The sequence below is a fragment of the Cervus elaphus genome, chromosome X, assembly GCF_910594005.1.
Source record: "Cervus elaphus chromosome X, mCerEla1.1, whole genome shotgun sequence".
Classification (NCBI taxonomy): domain Eukaryota; kingdom Metazoa; phylum Chordata; class Mammalia; order Artiodactyla; family Cervidae; genus Cervus; species Cervus elaphus.
In genome coordinates, this window is record NC_057848.1 from 160,747,123 (window position 1) to 160,774,783 (window position 27,661).

General features: G+C 42.9%; 1 protein-coding gene across 7 annotated transcripts; it reads left to right on the forward strand.

Moving 5' to 3' along the window:
- ASB9 (ankyrin repeat and SOCS box containing 9) lies at positions 1 to 27,661 on the forward strand. Of its 7 annotated transcripts, none has more exons than XM_043897268.1 (8): positions 1 to 19; positions 307 to 502; positions 8,436 to 8,515; positions 16,857 to 16,964; positions 19,636 to 19,786; positions 20,501 to 20,635; positions 22,076 to 22,264; positions 27,011 to 27,661. In XM_043897268.1, the coding sequence occupies exons 2-8, from the start codon at positions 427 to 429 to the stop codon at positions 27,133 to 27,135; spliced, it is 864 nt and encodes a 287-aa protein (XP_043753203.1). In that variant the 5' UTR covers positions 1 to 19; positions 307 to 426; the 3' UTR covers positions 27,136 to 27,661. The 7 variants fall into 7 exon arrangements, with proteins under 7 accessions (XP_043753203.1, XP_043753202.1, XP_043753204.1 ...); XM_043897267.1 differs by lacking the exon at positions 1 to 19 and adding an exon at positions 25 to 155; XM_043897269.1 differs by lacking the exon at positions 1 to 19 and adding an exon at positions 3,746 to 3,938 and having other exon boundaries at positions 169 to 502; positions 22,076 to 22,332; positions 27,011 to 27,146.

Below are 27,661 nucleotides of genomic sequence, written 5' to 3' on the forward strand. Positions count from 1 at the left end.
TCTCCCAAAGTTACAGACTGTGAGTTTCCTTCCTGATAAACCTCAAGGCTTCCTCACTGATTGGTCTCAGTTTTGGAAAGGACGTGACATCAGCAACTTTGCAGACTTTAGGCTGGGGGGCTGCTGTGGGCTTTGGGCAGCCTCCAGACCGTTAGGTAGAGCGTGCGTCTGTGTGTGTGTGTGTGTGTGTGTGTGTGTGTGTGTGTGTGTGTGTGTGTGTGTGTGTGCCCCCGTGTGCGCGTGTCTGTTTGACCACAGGTAGTACTCAGATTACCCTGCCTGTCCTGTTCTCTGCCATCTGACCAGGAGGGTGCCGCTCAGCCACTCACAGCCCTGGAATTTCCCAGGAGCCGGGGGAGCATGGAATTTGGACTTTCCTGAACAGCTGAAGTGGAGTGTGGAGCTTGCCCAGCCCAGGAGAGCACCATGGATGGTGAACCACCGGGCAGAAACGGCAGCAAGCCCCCGGACATGAGACTCCTTTCCAACCCATTGACGGGGGGTGAGTTTAGGGGCTGTGTTGTCAGCCTGCTGGGGAGGTCGGTTACAGTGCTTAGGAGAGAAGAGAGACGAGGGTGGGGCGATTTCAGTGGCTTCATCTGAAACGTGGCCACGGGGTAGTTACTGGACAGATGTCCATGACTTGCTGGTATCTGTTCTTCACATGGTTTTTCCAAAATGTGTACACCTCTCTCTGCAGGGTCCTGTGGACCATGTCAAGTCACTGATCACAGTTTATTCCCCAGGAGAAACGTCAGCTGCAAAGAATTATTTTTTGTGGGTCAAATATATCACTGATATTCCATTGGAGGTTTGAAAGTCATTTCTAAATAGGAACATCTTCACTGCTAAAACATTTATTAAAAGGTCTTAGGTATGTGTCATTTGGGTGGGGCTTGGTTTATAAATGATGTTCAAAAATTGAGCCCTGATTGATTCACTTTAGAAGGAGCCTTTTTTTTTTTTTTTTAACCTTTGGAGCAGTGTCTTAGAGGTATGATTCTCCCGTCTTGTGGTGTCTTTGTTAATGCATAGAGTCCTATACCTCTGGGAAACTGTCATTTCCTGTGAGCACTCAGCAGGTACCTGCTGACTGAAAGGATTCTGAAAAATGGGTCTAGACATTAGAGGAGGCTGATTATATGGTTATATTCAGCACCCTGGGAGGCTGCCCACAACACTTGCTGGTCAAAGGGACAAAAAGCAGGGACCCTAAAATCAGCTAGGACTTACTACTCTCCTGCTGTTTAGGTGCTGAAGGGGGAAAACACACACACACAAAGAAATACAAAATGTCTTCCCTCTGGCTCATGGAGCAGACAGGACTGCTCAGGTTAGTCGTTTGTTTATCCACTTTGGCTCATAAAAGGAGCAGAGTCCTCAACAGCAAGTAGGATTTGGATCTGCCAAGGCAGACCTGGATTAATCAGAGATACTGAGTGTGAACTTGGAGCAGTAGAAAGCAGAGTAGCACCATAAATAACTTAAAAAAATGGATTTGATAAATATATTTTTAAAGCAGCAAACCAATCAGTATGGGGAAGAATCAGTAATGTGGTTGACTTCTGCATGATGATTTTATTTTCATTTCTACCTAAGAGAGGGGCACCAGCCACTTTTCACTGTTCAGGGTTTCTAAAGGTCCTAATCCAGGAATTTCCTGGCAGTTCAGTGGTTAGGACTCCACGCTTCCCCTGCAGGGGGCATAGGTTCGATCCCTGGTCAGGGAACTAAGATCCTGCATGCTGTGCTACTGTGGCCAAAAATATAAATAAATAAAGGTCCTAATCCAACCCTGGTTGGAGCTGGCTGGGTGGGTGTGGGTGGGCAGGCACTATATATTTAGAGCACTGTCACAGCTGGACTGCAGTGTCTTAAGGAGTCTAATGAGAACAAGTGTGGAGAGATGAAATCTGAAAATGAAGCTTCAGAAGCTAGGTGGAAGAGTTCAGCCTTCATGAGGCAGGGAGCTGGGAGCCATCAACGGTTCTGGAGTGGAAGCTTGGCCATAATAAAGACTGTAAGTAAATTAATGTGGTAGCCATAGTCAGGATAGACTGTGGAGAATTTATGAGAAATTACTGTACTAATCTACTGCTTCTCAAACTCGTATACATCAGTATCACCTGGATGGATTGTTAAAATGCTGATGGCTGGGCTCCACCACCTCAGATACTAGGTCTGGGGTGGGGCCTGGAAATCTGTATTTATAACAAGCTCCCAGGTAATGCTGATGGTGCTGTTTGGGGACAATACCTTGAGAACCACTGCGTGAAGCTGATATCTGGATCAAGCTTCAGAAATGACAGAGAAAGGGAAAATATGGCTTGTATTTTCAGAGGAAAGAGAAATCAAGCTCTGTTGCTTGATTAACTCAGCTGGTAAAGAATCCACCTGCCATGCAGGAGACTCCGGTTCGATTCCTGGGCTGGGAAGATCTCCTGGAGAAGGGATAGGCTGCCCACTGTAATATTCTTGGGCTTCCCTAGTGGCTCAGATGGTAAAGAATCCGCCTGCAATGCGGGAGACCTGGGTTCGATTCCCAAATTGGGAAGATCCCCTGAAGGAGGGCATGGCAACCCATTCCAGTATTCTGGCCTGGAGAATCCCATGGACAGAGGAGCCTGGAGGGCTACAGTTCATGAGCTTGCAAAGAGTAGGACACAACGGAGCGACTAAGCACAGCACAAAGGAGAGAAGGTGTCCAGAACTGCAATGTTTTCAAAGCCTAGGGTAATGTCAGTTCAGAGGGCTAGATGAGAGAGAAGTCGGGAAGGGGAGCCGGCTTGGGGATCAGAGTGAGATAGGGAGGAGAAGGACTTGTGTTTGAACGGGAATGTGCCAATGGCCATGCCCAGGGCTCAGCATGAAGGTGCGGGACAGAGGCTGGGCAATGAATTCAGGTTGGGAATCAGGCCTCAGGCTGTTCTGCAGAGGGGCTGGGCTGAAATCCTGGAGAAGGAGACATTGTCTGATAGCTGATGGCTGAGAGCCAAGGATGGAGCCCTGGGACAGACTTCCATTTGAGGACGGAGAACCAGTAAATTGGACAGAGAAGCAGGAAGAGACTCAGATGCTGTCATTTCACAGGGACTGAAGGGAGAGTTTTCCAAGAAGCGGAAGTCACAAGGGTGGGCGCCAGGACCCCTCTGCTTACCCAACTCCTCTACATCTGACCCACAGACTACTGCACTTTTGAAGCCGCTGCCCTCATGAAGCCCTCCCAGACTTTCTCCCAGCCCTTACCCAAGTGGAGGCTCGCTCTCCCTACTGTGCATCAGCCCTGCCCCTTGGGCAGAATTTCACTGATAGCCGGATTGCATTTATTTATGCTTCGGAAGCCTTGACCTTGGTGAAGTGTGGAATGTGAAACACTCAGAATGTTGTTTCCAGGCCCTGATGAGAAACTCAACTCAGGTGAAGCGAATCCCCTGGCACTGGACCAGGGCGGAGGTCAGTGGGGTGTGGTTGGCCTTGGGGAGCTCTGCTGCTCCCACCTGCACTGGCAGGCTTTTCTTGGCTGCCGCCTCTGGAGGAAGGGAGGAAAGGATATGCAGATGGCAACAAAGTATTTATAGAGATAGAATTCTTGACTCTTCTGTCCCAGGAGTGGGAATAGAATGTCTTTCTTTTCCCCCTGAAAATACCTTGTTATTGATCACGTTGTGTCCCCCCAAAAAACATAAGCTAAAGTCCTAAGCCCCCAGACCTCAGGATGTGACCTGATTAGAAACAGTCATTGCAGGTGTAATCCGTTAAGGCCCGGTCACAGTGGAGCAGGAGGGCGCCGCATCCAATGACTGGTCCATGGAAGAAGAGCAGAGGAGGCAGAGAGGGAGGGATGAAGCCTTGTGACGACAGAGGTGGAGATTGTAAAGATGCATCTGAAGAGCCAAGAAACAGCAAAGACGGACACCCAACACCAGAGGCTAGAAGAGGTGAGGAAGGACTCGTTTTCTTAGGGTGGATTTTTAGCTGTTGGGCCACCTCAAGAGGGGCAGTTTTTCTGGGGGAAACCTGCCTGATCAGACAGGATGGGTTGTGGGGGTGAGGTCCCTATGGAGGAGGCAACCGGAGATAGAGACCCAGACAGGAGAGGCAGGGTGATGGAACGGGGAGAAAGAATTGCAGTAGACAGGACTGATGTGCCCAAGAGTTGCCTTGTTGGGCCTTTGTATTTGTCTCTTTGCTACCGTGAGCCTCTGTTTCTTTCTCCTCTTTTGATTTGTCCTGCCATCTAACCAAGGTCCACAGTCACTGTAAACACAACACCCAGATCCTCTCCAGCGTTGGTACTCATCACTGAACCTACCCCATAACCACCAGAAGACTGAGGGCTTGTGCTCCCACTGTCTCTGAGCAACGCAGCCTCTCTTCCCCGCCTTGCCCTTGCAAAATGTTTCCCAGGAGGAACAGTGGATACTACTCCCAGCATTCATTGTGGGCTTTCAGAGCTTCATGAATAATAGCTCTTTTCAGAATGTACTAATTAGTACATTTTCAATCTCTTCTGAATAATGGAAATTTAAAAAATCATTCCAGAAATGGCAATAAAGATGAAATGGCAGCTTTCCTAATGTGCTGCAGGGTTTGATGGAGACTCAATTTAAAAGAAAGGTAAGTTGAATAGCACTAATTGGAGGACTTGTGGCATTGTTTCATGAGGAGAGCTCTTGCCTCATGTCAACCACGAGCTACACTAGTGAATCTGTGGCATCGCCAGTGACCCCATTTGGCTTCTATTTCTTGACAGTAAAACCGACAGTTCTTAGCTGATAAAGTACTGGGGAAAAATTCTTAATATGTACCGAGCACTTGGATGGTGTGTTGTATAGATATAATAGCCCTTGAGTTTCCAGGGGTCAGTGGAAAAGGGAATGTGACTTTGAGCTTTCCCTCCATCCATAGCCACCTCCTGTGAGCAGCATCCATGTTCTGGCAGGAATAGTCCCCTTTCCTGCTTATTCTACTCTTTTCCAGTTGTCAGCAGGAAGGCGGGCAAAGCTGCTTTGGGCTTTAATTGCTTATGTGTTGAGCTTGTAGCTCATTGCCTGCTTGTGATGTGGGCTCTGGAAACATCTCCTGGATATCTCATCAGTGTTTTCAAGAGCTAAAGAGAGTGTTAGACCAGTCCATGTTTCAAATTATAGCATTTGCTAAATGAACTATACATAAAGTCCATGCTCTCAATGCTAGAAAAATGTCAACCTTTCACAGTTTTAACTCTGTAGATAATCAAGTGTTGAGAGACCAGCTGAGGCTCAAGTCTTTGTATATGTTTGAGGTGACCTTTGGCTATACAAGAACCTAAGGTTTTCTTCCGGCCTGGAGTACTGGCATGCTCTGGTAGATTCACCAAATCCTAGTCTGAAAGGACTTTAACTTATGAAGGGAAGTCTCATGTACTGCTGCTGGTAATATAGTGTAGTGCAGCTGCTTTGGAAAGTAGTCTGGCAGTTTCTCAAAAGGCTAAACACTGGATTACCATATTATTTAGCAATTCCATTCCTGGGTGTCTACCCAAGAGAATTGAAAACATATATCCAAAAAAAAAAAAAAAAGAAAAAGAAAACATATATCCACTCAAAAATTGGTACATGAATGTTTAGAGCAGAATTATTAATAACAGCCAAGAAGTGGAAACAAGACAAATGTCTATGAACTTTTTGATCTATCTATACAAATATTATTTGGCCATAAAAAGGATGAAGTGCTGATACATACTCCAATGTGGATGGACCTTGAAACATTATAATTGGTGAAATAAACCAGTCACAAAGGACCACAGATTGTATGATTCCATTTGTGTGGAAAGTCCCCCCCCTCCCAAAAAAAAAAACAAGTCCACAGAGACAGAAAGTAGATCAGTGGTTGCGAGGGGTTGGGGGAGGTGGAGATGAGGGAAGTGATTGCTGATGGGCAAGGGGTTTCTTTTTGGGATACTGAAAATGTTATAAAATTGATTGTGATGATAGATGTACAACTCTGAAATCTACTGAAAACCACTGAATTGTATATTTGAAAGGGGTATATGTGAGTGATAAATCATTAAAGCTGGACAATACCCTGTGCTTCTTGAAGACACAGATAGTCTCCACTTTGTAAATATTGGGTTGGCCAAAAAGTTTGTTTTGTTTTTTTGTGACGTATGGAAAAACCAGAACAAAGTTTATGGCCAACCCAATAATACTATGTCCTAATGCATGGGTGCAAAACCTCAGGTAGTCTTTTTTTTTTAATGTACTTTTTAATTTTTCTTTTTTTATGTACTTCTTCAAGTACATAATTCTTTATTTACCCTAAGTAAAAGAAGTCTGCTTCCATGATGAATGCAAACAAAGTAAAGCCCATTTTGGTCTACACTTGATAAAATAATTGCATCACTTTTATGAAATCTAAACAGAGTTAGAGTTTAGGACCCAAATTACCTGTCTGGCTGTCAACTCTGATTATCTGAGGTAGTTTTAAGAAAGGTTGAGGAGTGTGGCAGTGATATTTCTTAGCAGCTGAGAACTTGGAAGGAAAAAAATGGCTTAATCCTCACAAACATGGTGATCCATCTGGTTTTTGAAATCTTTCTCAACTTGTGGCTCTTTTCACTCAACAGTTTGTATGGGTGGTATTTTGCCTTTGAATGAAGGTAGAATGAGTTGTCCTTTTAATTCTAACTTGGGGATCCATCTTTCCCTATCTGCTGTCTGCACTGCAGTCGCCAAGCCCTGGAAGCAGTGGTATTTCTCCTGAGAGCATTAGGACCCTCAGAGAATGGTGCAAGGACTCTAATTTTCTATTGAGCATAAGTTTTCAGAAGTTAGGAAAAGTCATTTCCCTGAAGGTACCTCGGGCACGGTGATGAGCCCAGAAGGGAAGCCTTGGATGGACGGTGTGGAGGTGGGCTCATTCAGCATGCTCTTCTCTATTAAGAGCCTCGTCAATCCATCTGGAAGAATGGTAATGTGCTCACTGGGACAGATTTTCCAGGACACTGATAGCTCCAGGTGGCAGGCCCATGTCAGCCAACACATGTTAAGTCCAAAGTGTTCCAGCCGCCTCCTTGATGTGCTGGCGTTGGCCAGGCTTTAGTAACTGCCTTACTTCTCCAGGTCTTCGGACTTTGAGGAGATACCAGTTCAGTCACGAAGCATGACTGATATCAGACCATCCTGCTTCGTTGGTGTGTTGTAGTGTGTTTACTCAATCAGGCAGAGCCTGAGCTGCGGCAAGCGCAGACTAGCTGCCTCATGTTCTGACTTCCTGCCTTTGTTCTGAAAACCAGATGCAGCTGGAGATGAGAAAAATTCAGGTCTATGCCAAATTCAGGGCACATCCAGTCGATGAGCAAGAGGGGGAAACATTTATTGTGTTGAGGTGCATTTTACAGACTTCTTTCCTAAGAAAGTTTATTCTTTGTATATGGTTAGAGAATACATTTGCTATTTTTTTTAAAGATTTTTTTTTCTGATGTGGACCATTTTTAAAGTCTTTATTGAATTTGTTTACAATATTGCTTCTGTTTTTCATGTTTTCATTTTTTGACTACGAGGCATGTGGGATGTTAGCTCCTCGACCAGGGACTGAACCTGTACCCCATGCATGGGAAAGTGAAGTCATAACCACTGGACCAGCAGGGAGGTCCCTGCTATTTTAAATAGCAGTGACTGTGGGGTATAATCAATACCCTCTAATTAGTGTTAGGGTGGGATAATAATAGTAGCTAATAGAAGTTGAGCCATAGGTAAGTATATTGCTGTCCTGACTTTACAGAGAAGAGAACTGAAGCTAGGTTCTGCTCCAGAGAAGTCAAGTGGGTCTGAATTCACAGATTTCTCTTAATCACATTGGCGCACTGCCTTTGTGGGTAAATCACATCCCTCTTGCAAGGTCAGAGTGAAGTCTGATTTGTGCTTGATATTGGGACAGGAGGTAATCTCCAAATAGATAGGGTTTTGTTTAGATTTGATTCCAAGCCTAATGGCGTATGTAATGACATGATTACTACTATTAGTATATGGCACTGTTTGCTGAGGTGCCAGAGTTTGTATTTCATGCAGGAAACTAGGCTGGCAAACACAGTTTAATGCACTAATGCTGCTAATTAGTGAAGCTCTCATTTAACTAAATGGATCATTTGCCTTTGAAACCAGTGTGTAAATCGAAGTACAGTAATCTGTCATCCCAGTCCACCTCTTTGTCTTCAGTTTGAAAGCAGACTGTAGTTATTGCTTTAGCTAGCTAGACATTTCAAATAAGCTGTATTCAAGAAACATACATAGAGGGGAGAAATGCTAAAGTCCTGATGAAGGGGGTTGGTTGCTTGACTCCAATGTTTCCCTCCAGTAAGACCAGTTAGGCTCTTATTGATGGGCAAGGATGAGCCTCTGGGTCTAAAGCACAATAGCAGGATGTAACTAACCTCTTCCTCCCTTTCCATACAGATATTGTATCTGATTGGTCTCCTGTGCATGAAGCAGCCATTCATGGACGTCTGCTTTCTTTGAGGAGCCTCATCAACCAGGTAGGTAACTTTTGGGGGAAAAAAATGATGAATATTAGGCAAGTTCTTCTGCTCACCACACTGAGGAAAAGAAGTCATAGTCTGATCTTAGGATGTAAATTTCCTGTTTAGCAGGTTGAGATGAATCCTGTCCTCCTTTATTTGGAGGCTGGCATAATACTAGAGTTTAGTACAATTTTATGCACAAAGTAGATTCTGTAGTATCTATTGAATGAATAGTGGGCAAATTAGTGCATTCAAGTCGCTGTCACTTTATTCCATAGACTGTATCCTGGAAAATTATCATGTAAAGCAGTGGTTTTCAATCGGGGCAGTTTTGCCCCAAATGGGGACATTTGACATTGGCTGAAGACATTTTTGGTTGTCATAACTGGGAGCAGGAGTGGGAATGGGGTTGGGGTGATGTTGGCATCTAGTAGCTGGAGACCAAGAAAGTTATTAAACATCTGACAGTGCACAGGATGACTCTCCCCATTAAACAGTTATCCAGCCCCCAGTATCAGTAGTGCTGAAGTTGAAGATCCTTCACATAAAATAAATGCTTGAAAATGTCTTTTAAAATATGTCATCTTAAAATATCAAAGAAAATTTCAGTTCTATTGAAGCTCCAGTGAAAATGGCTCTGCCAGTTTGATATTAGTTTCTCTGCTCCTTCGATGTGATACTTTCAAGTACACATTAATTGGAATTTTGGTGGTTTGAAATTATTTGAAACTTAAGCAAAGGTGCTTTTAAGAAAGTAGTTTCAATCACCATTCAAAATTCCAATAAAATTTTTGTCCATAGTGTTTGTCCTCTGAAGAGACAATATAGACCTTTTAAGTTAGGAGCTCTTGGCCCTTTCATGGACCCCTTTGATAGTCTGGCAAAATCTAAGGACCCCTTCTCAGACTAATGTCTTAAATGCATAAAACACAGTATAGAGGAACCCTACTAAACAAATGTGTAACATAGTACTATATGAACTTCTTTATTAACACATTCAGTAAGAAGATTTAGTGGCAATTCTAATTATTACCATACTTTCTAAGTAGGATGAATGTATATTTTGAGCTGCTTTATTGATTATCTGCAATAATCAATGCAATTAAAAATATCTGTGATTCCTCTCAGTGATGTCCTATTACTACTGTGGTTTGTGGTCTAGATTCACAATTGAAGGACATGATAAATTTCAGGTGTTAATTCTGGAAATATTAATAAATGTGCTTTGAAAAATTCCAATTTCACAGACCTATCTAGACTAAGAAATTCTCCTATAAGAAGACAATTTTTAAAGATAAATTTCAGACTACTCTAAGTCACTATCTTAAGCTGTTTATGGTAGCAGCAGCCTCTTATAAATAGAAATATAGATAGTAGCACATAACTCTAGCTAAATGAAGTTAAGCTGCTTCTCAGATAAACTGAAACATTTGCCTTAATTTGATAGGGTAAAAAATGATCATTGCAGCTTTTATATATAACTTACTAAATTGGACTGTATTCATTTATATTCAATATGTTTATTGAATATCTGCTGGAATCATGTCTTTATCTAAGCTCTTTTGCATTATTTAAGCAAATTATTTTCTTGGAACCTCAGTTTCTACCTTCAAAAAAATAAGTGTTCCAGTGTGTGTGTGTGTGTGTGTGTGCGTGTGCGTGCTGAGTCTCTCAGTTGTGTCCAACTCTTTGTGACCCCATGGACTGTAGCCTGCCAGGCTCCTCTGTCTATGGAAGTTTCCAGGCAAGAATACTGGAGTGCATTGCCATTTCCTTCTCCAGGGGATCTTCCTGACCCAGAGATCAAAGCAATGTCTCTTGCATCTCCTGCATTGGCAGGTGGATTCTTTACTACTACACCACCTGAGAAGCTCCTGAGCATTCCAATACCTACCTCCAGACTAATACCTCTAGTATTAGCCAGGTCTTGCTGTGTAAGAAAAAAGCCCAAATGCAGTAGCAAAATACAATAAACATTTATTTCTTGCCAATAAGACTTTGGATCAGTTGATCTGCACTGATCTTGGCTTCAAGCTGTGGGTTGGGTACAGCTCTCCTGCACTCATTTCCCATCCTTGTTTAACCAGTGGCTGCCTGAGGAATTTTCTCCCTGTGGCAGAAGGCTGTAGCATAGCAGGGCAAGCCCAACCACGAGAGAAAACTTCTAATCTGCTTATGTTACATCTGCTAACATCCCATTGGTCAGAGCAAGTCAGATGGCCAAGTCCAAAGTCAAGGATCAAGGAAGTACATTTTGTCAACTATGAGGTCATGACAAGGGTGTGACTATATTACACTGTTAGAGGAGGGTGAAGAATTAAGACCCAAAATTCAGTCTTTTACGTTACCTTATATATGAGTTTGAGAGAATTAACTGAGGTGACATTATGTACCTGCTCTAGTTACTCTTCACAAATGAAGAGTACCCATTTTGTTATTACAATCTACATAGCACTTCAGATAATCAAAAACTACTGGAAAAAACTGCTGCTAAACTAAACAAACGAACTTTAGTAAGGGATATAAGGCCAAATATTCAAATGTCTATAACAAAGAGAAAAGAAAATTATAAAAAATAATTCTCACTTGGTCCAAGAAGGGAGAAACTGAATCTGTAACTAATTATTCTTTACCATGACTTCACATTAAAATAATGTGAGATTTAAAAAAGAACATGACAACTGGCTTTCACTCTAGATACTCTGATTTAGCCTAGGCCAGGCTTCATGCATTGGTATTTTTTAAGCTCCTGTAGAATCACTATGTTGAGGAATTTTTTTAAAAGGCCATTTTGCCAGTAGAGAAAGAGGGAAGAAGGCATTTGACATGAAAGAGAAATAGTATGTGGAAAGGAACAAAAACATTGATAGGTTGGATTTCATTAAAGTTAAGGACTTGTTCATCAAAGGCAGCATTGTAAAAGCAATAAAACAAGCCATACATGAGAAAATATTTGAGATATCTATCTATCTATCTATGACTAAGAACTCTTATTCCTAGCCTAAAATAAATACATAAAAGACTGACAACAGAAAAAATGAGCAAGAAACTTGGACTGGCAATTTATAGAAAGATATCCAAGTGTTCAATAAATATATCAAATTGTGCTTATTAGTAAAATTAGTAAATGTGTAATTCAAATTACAAATAAATTATGTTACTCACTCCTCCCACTAGAAGGGTTAAATTTGGAAAGACAGATAATACCAAGTGTCAGAAGAATGTGGAGCAACTGAAACTCTCATACATTGTTGGTGGGAGTGTAAATTTGTGCAAACCAATTTGGGAACTATTAAGGAATATCTACTAAAGCTACAAATATCTATACCCTACAACCAAACACTTTCATTTCTAGGTTTATATGCAACAGATATGTATACATGAATTCATCAAAAAACATGTATAGGTATATTCATAGAAGCCTTATTCCTAACAGCAAAAAAAAAAAAAAAATACCCTTGAAAACAACCTAAGTGAAAATGGAAGTGTTAGTTGCTCAGTTGTGTCTGACTCTTTGCGATGCCATGGTGTGTAGCCTGCCAGGCTCCTCTGTCCATGGAATTTTCCTGGCAAGAATGCTGGAGTGGGTTGCCATTCCCTTCTCCAAGGGATCTTCCTGACCCAGGAATTGAATCTAGGTCTCCTGCACTGCAGGCAAATTCTTTACTGTCTGAGCCGCTAAAGAAACAGCCTTATTCATAACAGAAAAAAAGAAAACCCTTGAAAACAACCTAAGTGTCCATCGAAAGTAAGTGGATAAATATATTTTGGTATATTACTCTAATATACAACCCTATGCACCAATGAAAATACATGAATGAATGAGTTTGAAAAACAGATGTTAAACAAAGTAGCTGAACACACATACAAAAATACTATACTTCATGCTTCAATTAATAAAGCATTCAAAACCAAGGAAAACTATGATGCTAGAAGCCACTATTCTGAATGCCTTTGTGGATGTAATTTGGGTAGGATGTATGTGGGTTTCTGGTAACTTTTTTCCCTTTACCTGTATAGTGGTTATATAGTTAGATTGTCTTTGTGATAATTCACTGAGGTTTACACTAAGGATTTATGAACCTTTCTTTGTATCTGTTACACTTCAATAGTAATTTATTTTTTAAAAAGCAATTTGTTAGGCCAGCATAAAGCAATTAAGGCAACCTTGGACACTCTGTGACCTTAATTTAATGGTTCATATTAGCATCCCTTTGGGCTGGGGTTGCATGGGAAATCTTAAAAATACCAGTGCCTGGATTCAGCTACCTTTGGTTGTATTGCAGTTGCTGTGGGATGCAGCTTGGGTATCAGGACTTTTTTTTTAAAGCTCCCCTGAAGATTGAATGCACAGCCCTATAAACCTTCCCAATAAAGTTCCACTGCATGCACTGGATGAGGACTGACTTTTTTGTTTCTTGAGTGAAAATTCTTTATGCTGCTCCATGCAGTCTTTAAAGGATTAAGTCACTATCAGGGTGGATACTAGGAAAGATCCTGGGCATTCTGAAATATCAGACCTAAGGATGTAGCCGACTTCCCTGATAGCTCATTTGGTAAAGAATCTGCCTGCAATGCAGGAGACCCCGATTCAATTCCTGGGTCAGGAAGATCTGCTGGAGAAGGGATAAACTACCCACTCCAGTATTCTTGGGCTTCTCCTGTAGCTCAGCTGGTAAAGGTGTAGCAGCTGATTCAAGGCTCAAAGATAAAGAATTAAAAGAAATCTCATCTATTAACTGCCTGGAAATTACTGAATGCTAAACACTTTGCATACATCATTTTTTAAGTCTTCATAACCAACCTGGTAGGGTAGGTGAAATTGTCCCCATTTTACAGATGGAAATTGAGGCTTTGAGAGAAAAGTAGCTGGCCCAAGGTCACACTGCTAATTAGGTGATGGTGCCAGCATTTGAACTTGGGAATCATTCTGCTATCCTCTCTCTGAGATTTCAGTCCTAGGTTTGAAATGAAGATAGTGGTACCATTCAGAGAATCAGGTCTGGCAGAAAAGGAGCTCTTTTCAGGAGAGTTTGGTTGGCAAAGGCTAAATTTATGTCATGAGCTGGGTCTCTGGGTGATTATGTCTTAGCAGGGAATTAGGAACATGTACTGGGGCTGGAGATTTAGATTTGAAAGCAATATGTAATATATAGAGGGTATTGAGAGAAAAGAAAAGGATTTGGGGGCAAATCCTTGAGGAAATGCCTACATTAGGAGATGTAAGGAGGAGAAGAACAGAGTTAGTGAAAGAGACAGAAAAAAAGGCAATCAGAGACTGGAGATAATTTCAGGTAGAACTCTGTTTTAGAAGCCAGGGCACAGGTTCCATGAGGTCAGGATGAATATGTTGCAAATTTAGAGGTGGAAGGAGGTGGGGAACAGAACAAGGCATACTGGATTCTGAAAGTCACTGGTGGTCTTTAAAAGCCATATCAGCAGGATTCTCTTGGTAGAAAATGAGAGAAGGTATAAAAGTAGAGATAATGGGGGTAGACTATTTTTGGGAAAAAAGGGGGGGGGCCAGTGAAGGGATGAAGAGCATTGAATGGATGCTTCTCAGAGGGTCAGGACTGAGGGCTGGGAGCTTTGAAAGCAAAAAGAAAGTGTACCTAAAGAGGAGAGAGCAGGGGAATGCATGTGAGAAGGTAGATGAAAGAAAGTCATGGGGGTGGTGGGAGGACCAGGTGAGGTCATGGGCTATTGGACTGAGCTCATATATTTCTCCCACAGAGAAAGGAGCAATGGGAGAAAAGAAGACTGGAGAAATATTAAGAGATGTTAGGGGTGGAGAGGAGGGTAATGTAGGAAGCTCTCACATCAAATGGTTTTGACCTCCTTGGTAAAGTAGGGAGGAAGTGATGTGTTTGGATGAACGTGAGATGGAGGTCTGTGATCTTCCTTTCTGCTGAGTGTAGAGAAGGAAGCGATAACTGTGGACAGGATAAACAATAAAGTCTAACCTTCTTGTGGTCGGTTGGTTCAGTCTGGGTAGGCATATGATTTGGAGCTGGGACAGAAAGTTGACAGGTACTAAGCACTATGTCACCCGTAGCTTCCCTGATATTGCACAGCCCCATGGAATCATCAGAGCTTCTGACTATACGCTGAGATTAGGGGACAGACAGTTGATGATAGAAAAATTAAAGGTCAGCTCTTCAATCCATTTTTTTTTCTAACTAAGAACCCTCTGTAGACTGGATCCTCTCTGAAGTAATGGGTTAAAAATTACCTTAAATAGTATATGATTCAGACTTGACAGTATTTCAGACAAACTGCCACAGTTCATTTAAAGTCAAAATTGCATATCTGTGATGAACTGTAAATACAGACCTCAGTTTGCACAGGGAAGCTTAATTTAAAGGAACTTCTTTGTAATGTGAATATGTAATGAGTGGTGAACATTTTTGGAGTGTAAATAATTGCTTTTTTGTTTTTTCATTTACCTGGATTTATGTATAAGCACCTAAATGATTTTGAAATGGCAGTAGTGGCTATAGGAGTACATTTGTAATAGAAGAACTCTTAATAAAGAATTCCTTTAAAGAATAGTCTTCTTTCATCTCATGATCTGTAGCACAGGGAAAAATGCAGTTAACATTTTGCTGTGAATTTCCTGTGTATTCTACCAGTGTGGGGGAAGAGCCTGGACAAACATAGAACATTGAGAGTGGGGAAGAACGGATTTGAGAACAGATCTTTGAGAGGAATGCCTGTAATAAAATAATAATGGCAGTAATAAGATAAAAGATGCTACACCATGAAGTCCATGGGCAGTGCTTGTGAAGGGAATAAATGCTACAATTCAAATTTTTCTCAAGTCAGGGTGTCAGTGAGCATTTGTTGAATACAAATGGGATTTGAGGTTGTGAAGGAAGGGAAGAAACAGCCCTGTCCCTCCCTGCAAACAGCAGAGCTGGTATGACAAAGTGCTGAAATGGATTTTCAAATTTCTCATTTACAAGCAGATTATTTTGAGTCTCCCAGAACCCCTTCCTAGACCCACCTTAAAAAAAAATCTCTGGGTTTGAGATCCTGTGAACTCAAGCATATATCCAGAATGATGGGATATATCAAAATGTGTGAGCTTGCCAGTCAGAGGGTAACAGCCCAAAGGACAGCATGACTAGGGGCTGACAAAAATGCCCACAAAAGTAGAAGAATATGTGTTAGGGAAGACAGTGAGTGAGATAATTTAATGGAATGATTTTAGGCAAATTTATCCCAGAAAAATTTATTTATTCTGAGCTTCCCTAGTGGCTCAGACAGTAAAGAATCTGCCTGCAATGCAGGGGACCTGGCTTCGATCCCTGGGTTGGGAAGATTCCCTTGAAGAAGAGCATGGCAATCTACTCCAGTATTCTTGCCTGGAGAATCCCATGGACAGAGGAGCCTGTTGGATTACAGTCCATAGGGTCACACAGAGTCGGACTTGACTGCAGCGACTTAGCCTGCATGCATTCTGGGAAGAAAAGGTATAATATATTGAGTTGACCAAAAAGTTCATTTGGGTTTTTCTGTGACATCTTACGGAAAAACCCAAATGAAGTTTTATCTAACCCAGTATTACCAAGATGTTGATTAAACTATCCATGCTGTTAATTGACATATGCTAAGGAAAAGAACTTTTATTGTACCTGGTTTCTTCCTGTTAGGAATAGATTATATATTCCAAGATCAGGGGGTCTGTGGAGGCTCTCCTTGAGTTCTTTTGATGTTCTGCTTGGATTAGGTTCAGGATCCATCTCCTGGAGAGCACACTTTGCAAGAGGTTGAAGAACCCCATAACCTTTCTAGACACTTTCTCGCTTCTTTAGCTCTAGGCTACTAGAGTGAGAATGTAATTGTCCCTTTGCCTCTCTGTCAGTAGAGGTTCACTTAATGCTTTGGACTGTCTTAGTCATGTTTTGCTGTGTAACATATTATCCTCCAAATTAGCGGCTTAATGTAACAGACATGTATTCACAGTGTCTATGGGGCAGGAATCTAGACACAATTTACCTGGGTCAGGGACTCTTTTATGAATCTGCAGTCATGAGAATATATATCGGCTTCCCTGGTGGCTCAGTGTAAAGAACCGTCCTGTCAATGCAGGAGATGCAGGTTTGATCCCTGGGTCAGGAAGATCCTCTGGAGAAGGAAATGGCAACCCACTCCAGTATTCTTGCCTGGAGAATTCCGTGGACAGAGAAGCCTGTTGGGCTACAGTGCACGGGGTCACAAAGAGTTAGACACAACTGAGTGGCTGAACACATAGGTGAGCAAGGTTAACTTTTAAAAGAATTGTGGATTCATGGCTGAGCCCTACAGAACTGTTACATTGCACTCCTTACTCTGCCCATTTCCCCTCCTCCAGGGGTGGCCGGTGAACCTCATCACGGCAGATCGTGTGTCTCCGCTCCATGAAGCCTGTCTTGGAGGTCATCCTTCCTGTGCAAACATGTTATTGAGGCATGGAGCTCAGGTGAGTAGAGCTCAAACCACATCTTAGACACCGCTACTGAAAAATGACTATTTCTATCCCTTCTAAATACTTTCCAGCATTTTTGATTAGCCTGATTTGAAATATGAAGAGGGTTTTTTTCCCCAAAAAGTATTATGTCCATCAAGCTTATTTACTTTAGCAGTAGATGAAATACTGCATTTTTAGCTAGAAAGTCATGGTCTGAGCCTATGTCATTTTCTTTAGCTGTCACTACTAATAAATAGCTGTTACATTTCTGCCTTCATTCCTATGGCTGGAAGGTAGTGACATATTCTAAAAAATATACAACATTTGGCTCCGTAAGACCTGAATAATGGTCCTAGACCATCTCTACCATTTACTAACATTGGAAATTTGGACAAGCTACTTAGCCTGTGAGCTTTAGAGTATATATATGAAAAGTAATGGGGAAAATAGCAAAAAAAGTTATGTAGCATATTTTGTGGGATTGGGAGGATTGAGAGGGGTAAGGCATGTGGTTATTTGGAGAATGGGAATCAGGGTGACATAATGAGATTACAGAGAAGGAAGTTACAAAATCATTGAATTTGAAAGTAGGGACCAGTATTTCTTCCATTAACTAAGTCCCTTCTTGCTCAAAAGTGATGGGAAAACCTGATCAGATGATTCTATATAGATTGCTCATCTTTTCTCAACCAGTCTGTACTGAACATTTATTATGTGCCTAACTCTAAATAAAGATTTTCAGGAACTTCTAAACTAAATGAGGAGATAACCAGATAAACAGGTAAATGGCTGCATGTAACACTAAATGCTTCAGTAGATAAACCCTGAAATCTCAGTAGCCTCATAGAATAAAAGTTTATTTCTTGTTCAGCTTAGACTCCTATGTGGGTATTGCCGGTTGGGTGGCTGTTCTCCAAGGGTGATTCAAGGACACAGGCCCCTCTCATCCTGTTGCTCCTCTGCCTTCAACAAGTGGCTCCCATGTGTGGAAGAGGAAAAGACATGGAGGATTGTGAATGGAGACTTTTCAAAGGCCAGTCTTGGCAGTGACATATGTCACTTTTGCTCACATCCCATTGGCCAGAGTTCAGGCCGTGCCTAACTGCCAGGAAGGTGGGAAAGTGTATGGCTGTGTGCCCAGGAGAGAGGGAATGAGTTTGGTGAATGCATAATATCTCAGCCACAGCAGGCAATTACAATACACTGTTTTTATCCATCAGTTTCTGCTGTGTAACAAACCACCTGACTTAATGACTTCAGACAGTAGCCATTTCTTTATCTCACAGTTCCTTGTGTTGTCTGGACAGCTCTTCTGGCCTGGCCTGCTTTGGCTAGCCTCAGCTGGGCTCACGGAGGCATCTGGGGTTAGCCGAGAGGTGGGCTGTAGCAGACTGCTTCATGGTGACTGTGGCTGGGGCCGCTGGGAGGTCTGGGGAGAAGGAAAATCTCCCTGTGGTCTCTCATCCTTTAGCAGGCAGCCCGGGACTGTTCACATTGTAGCAGGGATTCCGAGAGCAGCAAAAAGGGTGAGCTCTTTGCTTGCATCACGCTTGTTAACTGTCCCATTGACCAAAAAGTGATTCATGTGGGCAAGCCCAGATTCCAGGATTGAAAAAATAGTCTCTGTCTTGTGATGGGAGGAGTCGCAGAGCCACATTACAAAGGAATGTGCATCCTGGGCCCAGAGTCTGTGGCCATTTTTTGCTACCACATGCTACCAAAATATAATAAGTATTAATAGTAAGAGGATTGTTGGCAACATGTAAAAATGTTCCTAACCTGTTTATTTCTGATGGAGAGAGGGAGTGAAAAGATGCTTCCTGCAGGAAGTGACATCACAGTTGAAATCTATAGGACCTGTTGGAGTCACTCAGCTCATTGGTGGGTTGGGGAAAATGATGAGCTTCCTACCCACTGGGAACAACAAACGCAAAAGCCTTGAAGTGAAAGTGGGGGCATTTTGTGTGATTTCAAATCATTCCTTATAGCAGCAGGGTAGAGCAGGGGACAGGGGTCAGAACAAAACAAGCTTGCTGTCCATGCCAAGAAAATGGACTTTGTCCTGAGGGCAGCCGAGAGCCATGATAAGTATATCCACAGGTTTATAAGTATATCCTCAGGCTAAGAAAACTTACCCCGAACTTGGAAACAGGGCCAGGACTAAGCAGAGGCAAAAGAGGAGCCTGAGGGTGCAAACGTGAGGGAGCTGCCCCCTCTCAGGTTGTGCTGCACTTTTGTGATCCTGGGAGTGAGTGTCTCCTTCAGGTTTGCACCTGGGGCATCTTAAAGTTAAGAATATATATATATATTCACAATTTTAAGAGGTTGCTCTAACTGCTGTGCGGAAATTGGATTGGTGTGGGATGGGTCTAGGATAGAGTGTTTAAAATAAGGTGAGTAGTTTGTGACCTGTTCAATTTATCCTAACTAGTGTCCAAGTTCATGTTCCTGGAGGAGGGCATGGAGGAGACAAAATATTCAGAAACATTCTTGGGGCCCGACAGCCCATACTTCATTCAGTTTTTCACAACAGCTTTGTGGCATTTGTTCTTTTCTGTCTCCATCTTGTAGCTGTGGAATTTAAGGCTCTGATAAGCGAAAAAACAGCTTGAAAATGGTGGCGCTTACGATAGAATCCAGGGTACTTCACTGCCTGCCTTCACCTTGGAGTTTTTCCTTGCAGGTGAATGGTGTCACTGTAGACTGGCACACTCCCTTGTTTAATGCTTGTGTCAGCGGCAGCCATGAGTGTGTGAATTTGCTTCTGCAATATGGAGCCAGTCCCTACCCTGCGAGTGACCTGGCATCCCCCATCCACGAAGCTGCTAAGAGAGGTAAATCTGTTGAGAATTGAAGTTTTCCACCCACTCCTTCAAGGGACATCTTACAATTGAAGAGGGAAAAGGAGGTATACAAAGCACTCGTTTTCCATGTGGGATCCTGGGATCCACACAGAACTAAAATGGTGTAACAAGATAAATGCAAAGGAGCAGTATTTCAGTATGACATTCTAGACCAAGGAAGAATGATTTCTGCTTTCACCCAACCTAGTTGGCCACACAGGGCCCCACTCATGTTGGATTTGGCACCATCTCCTAAGCCTCTCCCGTGCCCACTGTGGGCTGTTTCTCCCAGGGCCTGCTTTTGGTGAGGTTGTAAGTTTCCTTCCCTGCTCCATGGCCCACTCTCTGTGCTGTCTTCTTCAGGCCCACCTTGTCCCTCTTCCACACCTCTTCCCAACTCTCACTTCGATTTCTGAACTCAGATTACAAAGCCAAACAACTAAAAAAGGTGGATGGTTGCTGGTTGCCTACCGTGGCTAATAAACTCAAGTGGAGTTCCACCCAGAGCTCCAGATGGTGTCTTATGGAACACCCCGTTAACTAGTGATGGTGTTGTAGACCATTTGCTATTCTAAGTAAAGAACATAGCTTTTGGTCCCTAGTTAAGTCATTGGAAATTTTCAACACACAGAATATGGGCAAGGTGGTATTTCCGTAGCTGTGAGAATTAGTGCTGTAACTGTCTTCTTCCACTTTGGACTGCAGGCCACGTGGAGTGCATTGAGTCTCTTGTGGCTCACGGGGCCGACATTGACCAAAACATCTGCCACCTGGGCACACCATTATATTTGGCTTGTGAAAACCTGCAGGTGGCCTGCGCCAGGAAACTTCTGGAGTCAGGTAAAACCAAAAGCACAACAGAACAAGGAGAGTAAATGAAAAGTACATTCAAGGTATTTGAAAGCTCTTGCTGTTGTAGCAGAGGAAAAACTGTGGGCAGTGGGTTGGACAAGATCAGAGTTCATGTTGACTGTGTTCCCCTGGGGAATTATTTGATACTGTTTCAATTTGAGTTCTCTTACTTGTAATAAGAATCATGATGACGATGATGTCCCTACTCCCAGGATGGTCCTCAGTGATTATTAGTTTCTCCTCCCTTTCCTCTGCCTCCCTCCCTCTGGCCATTGATATCACTAGTTTCTGCATAACTCCCACAGCTGCTGGGTTAGGACTGGGCCTTTGAATTTTAGGCCACCTTCAGCAGTTCTCTTTGATATGGAAATAAACTGGCCTCAGTTTTAGTCCATTGTAGATGTTGTATTTTTTAAAAGGCCCATGTCCCACCATTCTTTTTCACCTTCCTGCTATTGTCCAACCCCTTCAACACTTGGAATACCCCTTTTTCACGTTTTAAGTTATTTGAGTCTTGGTTATCTTTAAAAATCAGGTAATCTTTCCCTCTGCTGAAGGTTTATTGTTCTCATTGCCTTCTACTCAATTGGCAGCCATTACCACGAACCAGGAGAAGGTTGGTTTTCTCTCGCCTTCTCTCTCTCTCTTCTCTTGTTTTAGATGGCTTTTAAGCTCCTAGTCAGGAAAGGGTCAGGTTTGGCATCCCTCAAAAAGCTAAGAACAATACAAGAACAATTCAGTTAACATTTGTTGACTGGACATAGATTCCCATTTTTCTAGAGAGACAGCAGCTCAGGCAAAGCTGTATGTCCCCACACATCCCAGTGGGAGCCAGTGTCTAGGCTGGGCTAAGGCTCTGTTGAGAGTGTAGGGATAGAATTGGGTGGGGATGGTCCTAGGAATCCACCTGACCCCCAAAGAGGATGACTTTGCCACCTGCCCTGTGATCTTAGGATTGGCCACCCCAGTCTAGGCAATGTCGTCATAATGGGTAGCTCTTCACAGACCAGTTCACATGGTCTCAAGTCTCCAGTTTAAGCTTCATCACAGTTTCTGGGCGTGTGAGTGTGGCAAATTGCCATAGATGAGATTTTGCCATCTAGCCTCACTTCCGGTCTGTGCCGGCTAATATTTGGGCTCTAGTAATAGTGAATGCGCAGCTTTCACACTGCCAGTGTTTTTCCTTAATCCATCACAGCTCTGTATGATGCTCAAAGGTGAGGTTTTTCAACCTCATCTGCCATATGGCTCATGTCATACCTTTAGTCATATTGTCAAGTGGCCTTTTCCCCACATTATTAAATGGAATCAAGTCATCTCCTGATGACTTGGAGAACTGCCATGCCCACTGTGGAGGCACAGCACTTTTAGAAGGGGGTGCTTGCACTCTGCTGCTTGACTGACTCTGTTGTTCTCCTGACTGTTTAGGAGTGAATGTGAACCAGGGCCGGGGGCTGGACTCCCCTCTTCATGCAGTGGCCAGGGCATCCAGTGGGGAGCTGGTCAGCCTGCTCCTGGACTTTGGAGCAGACACCCAGGCCAGGAATGCTGAAGGCAAACGACCCTTGGAACTGGTGCCTCCAGAGAGCCCCCTGAGGCAGCTCTTGCAGAGAGAAGGTGCTTCTCCTTTGCCTGAATCTAAGCCCTAATCTGTATAGACTCTCATGGGCTCTAGCAGGAGGCAGGTACTTAACCAAGTTCTGACTTTGCATTCTATTAAACAGATCATACTCTCCCTTCCCCAAATGTGGGGAGCTGAGATAATTTAGTATTAAAGGTACAGTATTGGCTGCATAATAAACAACCATCCTGCTGTTTGGCATGTTGGAGAGAGGCTGGTTTGGATGATCTAATATTCAGGGGTATGCCAGCTCTCAAAGAATTAAGATATTGTTTTAAATTGTTAAAAATTAAGACATGCTTAATTTTTTAAAATTTATTTTATTGAAATATATTTGGTTTACAGTGTTGTTTATTTCTGCTGTATAGCAAAGTGACTCAGTTATACATATATATTTGTTCCTTTTCATATGCTTTTCCATTGTGATTTATCACAGGACACTGAATGTAGTTCCCTGTGCTCTACAGTAGGACCTTGTTGTTTGTCCATCCTATGTATAATAGTTAGCGTCTGCTAACCCTAAACTCCCAGTCTAGCCCCTCCCAAGCTTCTTCCCCTTGAAAACACAAGTCTGTTCTCTATGTCTGTGAGTCTGTTTCTGTTTTGTAGTTAAGCTCATTGTGTCTTATTTTAGATTCCACGTATAAGTGATGTCATATGATATTTGTAAGCCATGCTTTTGAGTGATGTGGCAGAAGCCTCTTTGAGGTTATACAAGCCCCAGTATGTCCTAATGCGAACTACTGGGCATTAGGCTTCTGGGATAGGGGGTAAGAATGCAACTCATTGAGCATTACACAGTATTGCTTTCATGATCCATGGCAATCTGAAGACATTTACTGTTATAACTAAATCAACACTGAGCCCATATACCTTCATAAATAAAAACTGACACTTCTGACCCAAACAACTAAACACTGGGGTTGAGCAGTGTGCAAGGAGGTGGAGGCACTTTCCTGGGTTGGGAGTGGGCTGGGAGTAAGGAGCAGAGACCCTTCAGATTGCATTTGCATTCTTTTTTTGTGTGTGAATACAAATTCTATTTTTTAGTTTTTACTTTATTTTTAAAATTAATTTTTACTGGGGTATAGTTGCTAAAAATGTTGTGTTAGAGTCTTAATTGTCCTGGGAGGTGGAGAGCAGCCAGCTGAGGACCTATTTATCTGACCAGAGTATGGACTTCATTGAGTCTTAGAGGTTGTGGAAGTTTGAAGCAGGCTTCCCAACCAGGAGGATTCTGATATCATGTCATGTGGTTATTTTCTCCCCATATGCTGAGAATTAGGGTTCTGGGCAGAATTGTAAAGTGGCCCCTGAATCCTTCTTCCTCCTACACCCATCACCCCAGGGTACTTGGGGGTCATAGCCTGCCTTGGGCCCCCCGCAAACAAGGAACAAAACAATAGAAAACCCTTTATGTGAAGCAGTGGGGTAACCCCCGGGCAGTTTTGCCCATGTTTTGAACATTTCTTGGTTTTAAAAAATTACATCTAGACAGGGCAGATTTCTCCAGCAGGCACAGATGGCACAATACGTGGGGCACACTGTCTTTTTAGGGGTCCACAGAAATGTTTTAATTTCTTTTAAAATCAGAAGGAAAAAAATGAATATAACTCAGCCTGGATTATTTTCATCCTTATACGGACCCAGTTGTAAAATTACCAGCTGTAAAATATCTTTTTTTTTCAATTGAGAAAGAGATCCACAAAGGTATAAGTACCTCAGGCCCCCCTAAAGTCATTAAATCATATATGTAGACACACACACATTCGAAAGAGGTTCAAGAATATGACTACCCCCTCCCTCGCCAAAGAATCTAAAGCAGTGTTTATTCCTGACACACAACGACAACTAATAGGGACTCTCTCACCCCAGCACCACAGGAGCCACCTTGAATGCACTTTGGTCTTAAAGCATCATGAGTGTTGGTGCAGGAGAAAAAAGAACTGGAACCCCAAAGTAATATGTCCATCAGTAAATATAGAATTAGTCGATTCCATTATGGAGTAAAGCAATACCCCCTGAATATTTGCAGGTGCCAACAAGTGGCTACAAAGCACTAGTGAGTTTTCAGCTCTATTTATATGGAATGAAGGCTCTAGTTATACACCATCCCACTTGTAAATAGCAGATATTCAGTTTCCATTGGTAGTTATGCTGAGTTTCCTCCAATGGCCTGCTTTGCCTAAGTCTCTACCAGGCTTACTCTGATGTCCTGTTCTCTGTACTCATTTATCAGTACCTCTTGCACTTGTCCCTGACATTGTATCTAGCACATGTGATTAGTCATGTCCTTCAACACGCTTTAGTGAGATGAGGTTAAGTTCAGTTTCCCCACACTATGCTTTTTGCAGTTTGTTAATAAGTGCTTTAAGTAACTGGGAAATCCTTCATTAATATATGCCTTGAGTACACTGAACATAATCTGGAAGGTGCCCTAAATTCCAACAGTGACCTTATGAATGTGTGGTGAGGGCCTCATTGAAAATATTTCCTTTCTTTCTTTCCTTGTATATGTGTCTAGTTCCACCTCTCCCTGTTTTCCATCACCTGAGAAGTATGCAACCCAGTTTATCCTGTAGCTTGCAGTGATGCTCTAGGAAATTGAAGTCTAATCCAGCTTTTGTACCCTGCCCAACACACTGAATTGAATCTTGGAGACAGAGTTTTGGCTCAATCAGAAAAGAATAGTTTTATTGGTTTGCCAGGCAAAGGGGGTCACAGTGGGCTACTACCCTCAAAACTGTGTTCCCACCTAGAGGGAGTAGTGAGGAGTTTTACAGGAATGGTTCAAAGAGGGCGTGGTCAGCTTGTGGACATTCTTCTGATTGGTTGGTGGTGAGGTAAGTGGAAGTCGGCATCATCAGCCTTCTGGTTCCATCAGGTCTGGGGTCTAGTGCTTGTGGGCAGCACGCAGTTAACTTTTCCCACCTGGTGGGAGTTTCAGTCTCTGTAAAACAGCTCAAACATATTGTTCTGTGTATCCCTGGGGGGGGGGGGGCGGACCAGGACCCTGCCCTAGGCTGCACTATTGTTCCTCCCTTGTCTCAGGATCCCCTCCTTCCCTAATTAGCATCTGTTTGAACCTACTCATTGGAACTCAGGGAAGGTCTTAGAAGCTTAATGAAGCCTATTTCCTGTAATCAAGAAATGGGGACACAGATAGGCTTTTGTAAAAGTCCAGGAGCCCCACAGGGTCCTGCTTGGTATCACAATCACAGGCCACTGTACCCTTTGAATTACATTCTCAATCCTGGCCACACAATACAATGACCTGGGGTGCATGCCTGTACAAAACCCAGATGCTTAGCCCATCTGATGATGGCCGTTGAAGCAACATCTCCGTGGTGGGCCCAACATCCCCCCAGCTCCGCAGAGTCTGGCGTGAGGGCTACTGCTTTATGGAATTCCTGAGGGTGTGCATACATGCTCAGTTGCTCACTCGTGTCCGACTCTTTGCGACCCCGTGGACTGTAGCCCACCAGGCTCCTCTGTCCATGGGATTCTCCAGGCAAGAATACTGGAGTGGGTTGCCATGCCCTCCTCCAGGGGATCTTCCCAACCCAGGGACCGAACCCAGGTCTCCTGCATTGCAGGTGGATTCTTTACCATCTGAGCTACCAGGAAAGCCCTGAAAGTGAAAGTGTTAGTCGCTTAGTCATGTACAACTCTTTGCGACCCCATAGACTGTAGCCCGCTAGGCTCTTCTGTCCATGGAATTCTCCAGGCAAGAATACTGGAGTGGGTTGCCATCCCCTTCTCCAGGGGATCTTCCCTACCCAGGGATCGAACCCAGGTCTCCTGCATTGCAGACAGATTCTTTACCACCGTGCCACCAGGGAAGCCCCTCTTTAGGGTATACAGGTTTGCTTTTTAAAATGTTTTTAATAATCAAAAGAGAACTTTTGTTACAATTTAGTGCAGGAGTTGGGGCTGGGAAACAATTTCCCACCCTTTTACCCTATGATAGAGTTTCTCAAGCTCAGCACTATTTACATTTTGGGCCAGTTGGGGGCAGTCCTGTTCTGCACACTGCAGCATCCCTGTTGTCCACCCTCTAGATGCTAATAGCCCACCCCCCAAGTTGTGACAAACAAAAGTGTCTCCAGACATTACCAAAGGTCCCTAGGGAGCAAAATACACCCCTCCCACCCCCTGCCCCATCGAGAATTGCTATCTTAGGATGTAAACTCTTGGCTGGATCTGTGCAAGGTTTGTGCTAGTTCATTTTCCACTATGAGCTGAAGCACTGGGGTGGTTCTAAATGCAGAATATAAAAACAAACATGACTTCAGATCACACTTAGGTTTCACAGATAGCTCCTTATATTTGAATGTCTTAAAATTGCTAAATTATAAAATTAGAGTATTTGCATCCAGAAATATGGACTTATTTTTTTAACTGTGAAGACAAGAAAACCATTAAACATGGATTTTCTTGTCATTGCCGGGGATTTCATAGCTTTGTAATTTCAAAATTAGCTTCCATAAGCCTCCGTTGGTGAGACCGAGCTTTACATTTCTTTGTTTTAAATCAAAACCTAACAGCCTGATTTCAGTTAGATACCAGAAAAGAGAGACCATGGCCTTAAAATATCTCTTATTAAACCCAGAACATGGTCTTAAGCAGTACCATATTATTTCTTGATAATAGTGTTAAATCTTTTATGCTTTCAACGAAGGAAAGGAAAAGTCTTGGATCAATGAAACCCATGTGTGACTTGTCTTATCATCTTTCTCCAGGGCCCTCTTCTTTGATGCAGTTATGCCGCCTTAGAATTCGGAAGTGCTTTGGGATCCAGCAGCATCATAAGATCACTGGACTCAGCCTCCCTGAGGAGCTGAAACGGTTTCTCCTCCACATGTAAATGTGTCAAGGGAATGGCGCCACAGACAACAGACAAACGTTATCGAGCGTTGAGACCACTGGGATTTTCAAGTAAAGTCAGGTTTATAGAGTTCAGCTAAGTTTTTTTTTCAGTGAGATTTTTATTTGTAACTCTTTGTACTAGGTTCTTTTGTGCTGTTGGTTGGAGGGTATGAAAAATCTTCTCCCCTGCCTGGAAGGGGGTGGCTAAGATATCCATGGTGTTTCATACCTTACCTTGCCAGGCACTGAGCTGAGAACACTTTATGCTTCGTCTAATTTAGTCCCCAGAGCAACCCCACCAGGTAGGCACTGTTCCTCCCCTCTTCCCTAGGTGACACCCTAAGACTTGGGGAGGTCAATTTGTTTAGTTACCCACAGTGAGGCTAGGCAGCCAGATTCAAGTGTAGGTTTTCTGATGCTAACCTGGGGATTTGTGAGGGAGGCAGAATTTTCCAGTATCGCTATCCTGGCTCTGTCTCCACTTTGTGGGGAAAAAAGATTAAAGAAGTGTGACATTTCTGTGA